This window comes from Hydra vulgaris, chromosome 03 (genome assembly GCF_038396675.1).
Source record: "Hydra vulgaris chromosome 03, alternate assembly HydraT2T_AEP".
In the NCBI taxonomy this organism is placed as follows: Eukaryota; Metazoa; Cnidaria; class Hydrozoa; order Anthoathecata; family Hydridae; genus Hydra; species Hydra vulgaris.
Window position 1 is genome coordinate 33,450,890 of NC_088922.1, and position 10,014 is coordinate 33,460,903.

The 10,014-nt window shown below is 30.0% G+C and overlaps 1 protein-coding gene across 1 annotated transcript; it reads right to left on the bottom strand.

Moving 5' to 3' along the window:
* Positions 1-7,084: 7,084 nt before the first annotated feature.
* On the bottom strand, positions 7,085-7,444 carry LOC136078628 (52 kDa repressor of the inhibitor of the protein kinase-like). Its single transcript, XM_065794411.1, has one exon. It carries the CDS (start codon positions 7,442-7,444, stop codon positions 7,085-7,087), a length of 360 nt encoding a protein of 119 aa, XP_065650483.1.
* Between the last annotated feature and the right edge of the window lie 2,570 nt (positions 7,445-10,014).

Sequence of the window (10,014 nt, forward strand, 5' to 3'; positions counted from 1 at the left end):
ATCAACGGAGAATTTTACAGTATCTAATTTAGCATTTATTTAGGTGAGTTGAGACGTATTTGATAAATAGAAATTTAAAACTGAATCACTTATTTGAAAAACCCCATTTATCCGCCATTTGTATGTATTGATTTTATTATGTTTATTTTTTGGTACCGGATACATATAAATATTTTTTTGTATACATATATATATATATGTAGTAGTAGTAGTAGTAGTAGTAGTAGTAGTAGTAGTAGTAGTAGTAGTAGTAGTAGTAGTAGTAGTAGTAGATGCTGTAGCCGCCCGAAGACGACGAGTGTGTGTATTAATAACACAATTAGATAGCCGTGTCAGTATTAATTTTATTTAAAAGGAGCCAATTGTCTAATTGTGCTTTAAAACTGTTTACTGATTTTGCATTGACTACATCTTTAGGTAGTTTATTCCATGGTTTTGTTATTCTGTTAGTAAAGAATGAGTGTCTTAAGTTGCACTTTGTTTTTTAGCGTTCAAACCTGACACCGTTTTTTGAGGCCAAGAATCTCCAGTCTTTCCTCGTATTTCATTTTTGCCAGAGTCGGATTGAGTCTCGTAGCCCTGTGTTGAACTTTCTCGAGCAGTTCTATTTCTCTTTTAAGCTGAGGGGACCACACTGGAACCGCGAATTCAATTATTGGGCGAACAAACGTCACGTATAAGACTTTAAGATTCTGCACATTCAGTTTCACAAATGTGTTTTTAATCATTCCCAGCATTTTATTTGCCTTCGAGCTGCAAGATATAATTTGCTGTCTCCATTTCATGTTTGCTGAGAATAATACGCCTAGATCTTTTTGAATAGTAGTTTGTCCTAGGAAACATTATCCATAGAATAATCGTGTTTTGGATTGTTACTTCCATAATGTATTATTTCGCATTTTTCTTTATTGAATTTGACTAACCATTCTTTAGACCAGTCCCAAGCACTGTTTATATCTCGTTGAAGACTGTTTATTTTCTCTATTGAGTTCACATCGATCATTGTTTTGGTGTCATCTGCATAGAGCTTGGCTACATTTTGTATTCTATCCGGCAGGTCATTTATGAACAAAACAAACAATAACGGGCCAATTACCGATCCCTGCGGAACTCCGCTGTAGATATGGCGCCAGCTCGAAACAGTATCACCGTTGACTACGCGTTGCTTTCTATCTTTTAAAAATTCCTCTAACCACTTTAGCAGCTTTCCTGTAATTCCATACGCTTTTAATTTTAAAACGAGTCTTTTGTGCGGCACTGTGTAGAAAGCTTTCGCAAAGTCTAAATAAACCACATCTACCGGACGATTCAGTGCGATATTTTCTGTTAAATAATCCACAGTTTCCATGAGATTTGTCGTGCATGATCTAGATTTAACAAATCCATGTTGACACTTCGATAAAAATTTATTGTTCGTAAAATGTGCCAAAAGTGAGTCTTTTATTATGCTCTCCAGAATTTTACACGGCACAGAATTCAGTGATACTGGTCAATAATTATTCGCTTCTAGCTTACTGCCTTTGTTCTTAAAGATTGGGCTAATGTTCGCAAATTTCCATTGCTTAGGTAGTTCGCTCTTATCAATCGAAGACATAAATATTAATGTGATTGGCATTGCTAGTCCTTCAGCGCAATTTTTTAAAATGATAGTACTCAATTGATCAACTCCACATGATTTCTCAATGGATAATTTGGTTAATCTTGTTACTACGTCACTGTAATTAATTGCACTCTCGTCAAAATCTAAATATTTACCCCACATCTTGATCCGAATTCTGGTAATACTTGGTCGCCCTCTCTAGTGAAAGAGTTTTGAAAATTTTCGTTTAAAATGTCAACAATCTCACTAGTCGTATTTGTAACATTTCCTTCGACGTTTTTTATCGCTTTAATTGAGCTCTTTACATTTTGTTGATCGTTCACATATTTAAATAGTATCTTCTTGTTTCTAATCGATTTGTAGACCAGTTCGCGTTCGTATTTTTTTCTGACTTTCCTCGTTTCAACTTTAACTGTTTTACACAATGCTTTGTATTCGTTCACCATATTTTTGTTTTTCCAATTTGTGCAACAGTTTAAATGTCTCATTTGTTTTTTGTTCTTCACAAGTTCTTTTAGTTCATTGTCAATCCAAAAAATTCTTTTACGAGTCCTGTTTTTCGAGCTGTGACACGGTATATATTTTTGACAAGCTTCGTTAACATAAAAAATGAGCGTGTTGTACATCTCCTGGATATTTGTTCACTCCTGCGAAGTCAGCTTTTTTTAAAATATATTTCTGATTGCTAGCTACAGTTTTTGTCTCATGGTGATTGAGTGCATATTTAAAGCAAATTACAAGATGTCCTTTGCTTATATTCCCCAATACCGCATTTGTCTCAACTTGAAATAATCTTTGTTCGTTTACTGTGAACAGTAAATCCAATGTATTCTCGTACGTTGATTCGTTTAGTTGAAAAGTAGGTATCGCGACGTGTTGAATTAGAAATTCGTCGTTTATTATTTCCGAGAAATGATGTTCTATCGAGTGTTCACTGGAATTTATTGCATGAACTGCTCCATCTGACCATTCAATTTTCGTAAAATTAAAGTCACCTATTGTTAAAAGATCTTTAAAACCCCGTTTGTCCACATATTCTCTTGCAGTTCTGAAAACATTTCTGAACAGTTCCATATCTACCACATCGTTTGGTCGGTATATGCATCCTACCAAATATTTGTCGTTCCCGAAAACTAGTACAGTCCAGATTTGTTCTAAGTCAGTCGTCAATAGCCATTTTTCATTTACTTCATAAGACGTTATTTTGCTATTCACGTAAATACAAACTCCTCCGCCCACGCGGCCATCTTTTCTGTCGCTACGATATAAGCAAAAGTTTTCCACACACGTAATTGAAGTTTCACTAAACCATGTTTCCGTTACTCCGAGTATGTTTGGTTCATTCAGGTTACACAATACTTTAAATTCCTCAAACTTGTTGTTTAGTGAAGTGGCGTTCAAATATATACAGGATAAATACGATAAATTTTCGCTTTTTTTCGCTTTCATTTTTTTTTCTCTATAATTGTTTTTTAAATCGCACAATCTCATTTCCACGAATCGCATATCGAAAGGGCGAGTTGGCGTCAAGCTTCGAATTTAAGTCGTTTCGTTTCTTCCTCAACTCAAAGTCCTGTAGTCTCTCGGCCTCTGTCAAGTCTGGGCATATATAGACTTCTTTAAAATCTTGCTTTTCTCTTAGCTTTTTTGACGCGACTAAGAGAGGATTTCTTTCGCCTTCGGATAACTCGAGTAGAATCGGGCCTGGTTTGGCAGCGTTTTTTGATTTGAATCTCCTTAAATGTATCGGTTTAACATTTTCTTTTCCTATTGTTTTTAGTAAGTCCTCAATTGCTTTCTTGTCTTCTTCAATTTTATCTTTGCTCTCAGTTTTGCTCGACTCTTTAATTCCATATATAATGACGTTCTTTTCGCGTTTCTTTCGCTCCTCCTGCTCATTAATTGCTGCGTTAACTACAACTAGTTGTTCTTTCGGTTTTTTTGCGTTTCGCGACACCACATTAACCCAATCATTTCCAATGTTCACTGTTGAAGTCACAGCATTTATTGTTTTGTCCTCCAGCGTTTTAACTCTTTTCTCTAATTCCACAAATTGATTATCTTTCTCAACAATCGCTGTTTCAAGAACAGATATTCTCTTGATTAGTGCTTCTATTTCCGTCTTGGTTACCATTTTTTTGTGGTGACGGTATCCAAGCAGCCAATTTTATTTTATTTTTTACGATATTTGTTGTTAATTGAGATAAAATTTAAATTGTCCCTCGGGAGTATATACTTCAGAGTTGATACGGTTTGTTGAATATATTAATTTGTGATATTAGATTAAATAAAGCTAAGTTGAAACTGAATTTATAACTTGAGTTTACGAGTTCTGTTAAAAATCACAGCGTGAAAGCAGAAAAGTATACCAAAACCAGTAGACCAGTATTAGTAACCGATAAATCTGCTCCAAACGGTGAAAACAATATACAAAGTATTTTGTATACATATACCAAAAAACTGAATAACTTTATTAAGCTCCAATAACACGTCCGATCTCTTTAATTATTATATGTATATATATATATATATATATATATATATATATATATATATATATATATATATTTCATAATTTAATATATATATGTATATATATATATACATATATATATATATATATATATATATATATATATATATATATATATATATATATATATATATATATATATATATATATATATATATATATATATATATATATATATATATATATATATATATATATATATATATATATATATATATATATATATATACAGAGCCGTAACCACAATTTTGATATTGGTGGAGCCTGGGGTTTCTTCGATTGAAGAAAAATGTTTTTTAAAAAATTATTGGGGGCCTGTGCCCCCTGGCCCCCCGGCGGTTACGGCTCTAATATATATATATATATATATATATATATATATATATATATATATATATATATATATATATATAAATTTGTAAAAACACTTATCTAATTTTTGATTTCTTCAACACTGTGTTTCACCATCAGTAGGTTCATCAGGAAGAATCTTCCTGATGGATGATAGGATTCTTCCTGATGAACCTACTGATGGTGAAGCACAGTGTTGAAGAAATCAAAAATTAGATAAGTGTTTTTACTAATTTATTATTGCTCTGTTCTTTTAGAACATTGAGCACTCTGCTTGTTGAATACACTAACATAATTTATATATATATATATATATATATATATATATATATATATATATATATATATATATATATATATATATATATATATATATATATATATGTATATATATATATTTTATTTTCTTTATTTTAATCCATTTATTTAACCATAAAGTATGAAAATTTACAATAATATTTTATAAACTCACATAAATAAGGTTAGGTGTCACTCATATAGTTAAAAATTAGCCAATGGAGTGACACCTAAAAAAAAAAGCAAAACAAAACAAAACAAAAAAACTGTAAATAAAACATAGAAAGAATTTAAAATTAAATAAAGAGGAAAAAACAAAAAAAAAAAGAAAGACAGAAAGGAAAATAAAGCACAAATAAATAAAGATAATATAAGATAATATTAATAATTGCAATATAATAAAAATAATAATATTAATAGTAATGTGAATATAAAAACATTGCAAATAGTAACTTTACTAAAAATTAAAACTAATGATAAAAACTATGGTAAAAATAATTATAGTAAAGTTTATAACTATGACAGAAATTATTAAAATAAACATAACAATTGCAAAAATTAGGATAATAACCATAAAACTATTTCTACAATTGAATCACTATCACTATCATTATAAATAATATGAATAAGATTTATAAAACAAAGGTAAATTAATAATAATAGTAATATTAGAAAAGTTAAAAAGTATAAAATAAAAGTATAAAATAAAAGTATAAAATAAAAAATAAAATAAAAAATAAAAGTATAAACAGTATAAAATAAAAGTAATAATAGTTTTATAAATTCAGTAATATAAAAAAGCAATAATAATAAAAGATAAAATTAATATTCATTAAATATATACTCAAATAAACATTTCTTAATTTGGTTTCGATTGAGAAGAAGAATGTTGGTAATAAAAGGGTATTTAGTTAAAACCTTTTTTTTTATAAATGGTATTATTTGGTTCCAGTGGGAAATACATTGATGTTTTATAGAGAGTTTTATAGATTTTCAGTATTTCGAGTGTAATATTTTTGTGTGTCACTTGTTTTAATAAAAAAATTATTGAACGAATTTGGTTGTTTATTTTGAAGAAAATCAAACACAATGAGACAATTGTAAAGCTTTAAAAGATTTTGAAAATTTAGAGCTTTTAATTCAGAAAATCTATTTTCGATATTATATCGTAAAGGAGAAAATGTCATAATTCTTAAGGAAGTGCGTTGTAAACTGTTGATACGATGTAATAGAAAACTAAATTTATGACCCCAAACAGTGCAACAAAAACTTAGATGTGTAGAGAACAAAGAATAGTAAACTGATATTAAAACATGCTGGGGAACATAGTGTCGTATTAATGACAGCATACTATTGGCACGTGAGAGTTTTTTATTTAATTGAATTAGTTGATAGTACCATGATAGGTTTTTGTCAAGAAATATCCCGAGGTATTTTATATATTTAGATGGAAAAAGTCTTTTACCATTAATTCTAATTTTCACATTATTACTATCAATTTTTTTTTGAAGGTGAAAAATAATAAATTCAGTTTTATTGATATTTAGAGAAAGACGGTTACTATTTAACCAATGACGGAAATGATGGAGATCTGAATTAACTTTTTTACAAAGCTGCGCGAGTGATTTATTTATGCATAGAACATGTGTTGTCAGCGAAATGATGAACAATCGAATTATTTATAGAGTGAGGCAGATTGTTAATATATATTAAAAACAGTAAAGGTCCTAAAACAGAACCCTGTGGGACACCATACTTAATAACTTTACTTGTGGATTGAAACCCATTAATCGAGACAAACTGAGTACGATTGTTAATATAGGACGAAAACCAATCATTAGCGATATCCCGTATACCATAGTGATACAATTTTTTAATTAAAATCTTATGGTCAACTGTATCAAATGCTTTTTGGAGATCAATAAAGACGCCACAAGCAAAAGAACCACTTTCAGTTGCACCACGAATCATTTCAGTAATGTTAATATGTGTATTGGAGGTAGAGTGTTTTAAACATAATCTAAACTGGCGGCCGTAGAAATACTTAGAATTATCAAGAAAGTGGTAGATAGGAGAATACATTAATTTTTCAAGAATTTTGATGATATTTGATAAAAATGATATTAAATAATACAAAAAAAACTGCAGAACTTTCTAGGACCACTATTTAAATTACAGCTTTAAAATAGTTCACTTTTGAACTGAAGTAATGCATCATATTAGTACGTCATTTAATACGCCATAACGCTCTTTTAAATATATAAAACAGTAAACAATATATTTATATTATTAAATAAAACAGTTTAAATTGGATCAGAATTTAAAATATCTACAAGTTTCATTCTACGAGGATTTTTCCTAGAAAAACAATCAATCATTTCATTTGCATCAATGCTGATATCTTGGTGAACGTGCATTAAAGCAAGACTATTAAATCTATTCTGTGGCATTGTGTTACGTAGATAGGTTTTTAAACGACGAATAACAGAGATTGATCTTTCGCAAGTGCATGTTGTTACTGGAATAGTTGCAAGAATTTGAATTAAGGTGAATATATTAGGAAAAGTTATTCTATCAATAAGAGGAAGGAGTTTGGTTAGAGTTGTTGGAAGAGAATTTTTAAAACTACGCCAATAATCTTCCCACATGTTCAATTCGGTCATGATATAGCGTGGTTCCAAAAGTTCATCCTCATACTCATTTTAAAAAAGAAGAAAGTTGCTTCTCCATTCAGCAACATTTAAAACGTTAGTTGGCATTGCAAAGAATCCATTATAAACAGCAATGTTTCTATTAGAAAAACTTAATTGAATCTGGGATGATAAATGGTCAAGAAAAGGAATTTTAATAACTTTCTTGTTCATTAATAGATTCACTAGGACAATTATTTCGATTTGGTTGTTTTCCTATTGTACGAGGCTTGTGCTCATAAACACCAGCACTAGCTGCCAATACAACTGCCTCACTATACCAAGCACCGTGACTGTGTTCAATTTCTGATCTTAGTCGCTGTAAAGCAAGATATAACAAATTTACTTTTTCACGTGATGCAAAAACATCAAAGTTTGAAGATTGAAATTGTTTTGTAATTGGTCTTGTTACTTCTAATCAGCGAGACACCACTACTAAAGTAACAAGAAACTGGACAGATCTAGTAGCAAAGAAATAATTATTTGCATCACGCACTGAGTCATGATTTCAAGACTTTTCATCGTTATTAATCATTAGCTCAAAGCATTTAATTATAGCCGGAAGTACCTCTATAAACACATCTAAACCATCAATTCTGGCAATCCATCTTGTACGACATACATCTATTAGACGAGAGGGATGAGCTTTTAAAAACATTTCTTCAATTATTTTTTTTCAGAACATCAAAACGCTTTGGACTAAAATTAAAGAACTGAGATATAACTCGAACATTTGACATCATATTGCCAACTATTTGTATGTTACAGGCATCAGCAACACAAAGATTGAGGGCATGAGATCCACAATGAACATACAATGCTTTGGGATAATTAGTTTTTATTCTTATTGCAGCACTGGAACAGTTCCCAGCCATGTTTCCAGCACCGTCATAACCTTGACCAACACAAAATTTCAATTCTAATCCCATATCTTTAATACTATTCAAAATTTGGCTGGCAATAGCTTCTCCAGACAAGCCTGAGTTGCAAGGAATAAAGCCAAAAAATAGTTCACAAATTTCACAATTATCATTTACAAAGCGTAATATAAGTGGCATTTGTTCCATATTGCTAACATCAGATGCTTCATCTGCTAATATTGAAAAAAATTTAGCTTTTTTAACTTCACATTTCAATTAAAAAACTATAATGTCATTACAAATATTAATCAACTCATTTTTAGTAGTTTTAGAGCGATATGTTGCATTTTTTGGAGTAGCAATTCACCAAATTGTTTTCTGCACAATCAGATATTAATTTCAAAGTTGATTGAAGATTGCCAGAGTTACTATTTTCATTCTCATAGTAAAATGAATCATCTCTGTGACCTCGGAGAGGTATGTTTTGTTTTCCACACATAATAGTTGCCAGAACTATTGGTTTTAATATTTCTCTATTTTTCTTGACTTGTTCATCAACTACTTTGTTGAGATTTAAGTCAATAAAATTTATCTTTTGCTCCATACATTGGCGAAAATTAGTTGCCTTTAGAGTTGCAGTTTGGTGAATTGGTGAACTTTCAGTACGTGTATTAAACTTATTAATGGCCTTTGAATATGCCAAAAAACGGAGATTTATAAAGCTGAACAAGTTTACTTGCATTATGACTTGATTCTTCAGATCCAAAAATAACACAATTAACACAATTAACACAATAAGCTTCTAATTTCTGAATATGCAAAATAAGAGTATAATGGTAGCCAAGAGAATTGAAAGGAACGACTGATTTATTAGATTCAAAATGAAAACTAGAGCTTGGTTTATAAACATTTTTTAGTAAACCATACTTATCTTCACTGCTTAGTTTATTAATTCCATAAGATTCATAGAGCCCGATATCGTATTTGTTTACAAAGAATAGTTCACATTTATTTCCAAAAGCAGAAGAACTACTTTTAGAGTTTAAATTTACCTTACTCGGTGAATGGATAAATTTTGAAGAACATTCTGCAGTCGATAGTGTGGAAGAACTTTTTAATTTGATTGGCAAAGATACAACACAAATTTTTTTGTCTGTAGGAAAAGGTGACTTAATAGTAAATTGATCAATTGTAAGTTGTTTTCTTTTTTTTAAAGTGGAAAGAAATTTTAACTGAATCTAGAATATCTGTTTCCTGAGTAGAATCAGGAAACAGGATATTAGATTTTGAAGAAGTAAGTTGATTAATTTCAGGTAATTTTACTACTTTCGGTGCAAAAATATTAGGAACTTGGTATTTTTTAGGAATACATTTTAAAGATATTAAAGAAACAAAGTGATCTTTGTTTACAAATATATTAGAGGTCTGTTTAAAACCTGCAATAGCTGAAGAGCAACGAACTATGTGTATTTTTTTTACAGATGTGCTTAAAGAATATTCAACACATGGTCTAACAGTGCAACTGAAAAATATTTCATAAACGGTTTTTTCTATTTCTTTTCTATCCTTTTCTATAGGATAATATGATTCGATTGGTATTCGAACAACACTTGAGAGAGCACACAAAGTAAGAAACGAGGAATAAGAATAATTTGTTGCAACATTGATAGACTCTGATATAAC

Bases quoted from the DNA above. Each gene is read 5' to 3' on its own strand.
- LOC136078628 (XM_065794411.1), bottom strand. From the start codon at position 7,444: ATGACCGAATTGAACATGTGGGAAGATTATTGGCGTAGTTTTAAAAAT.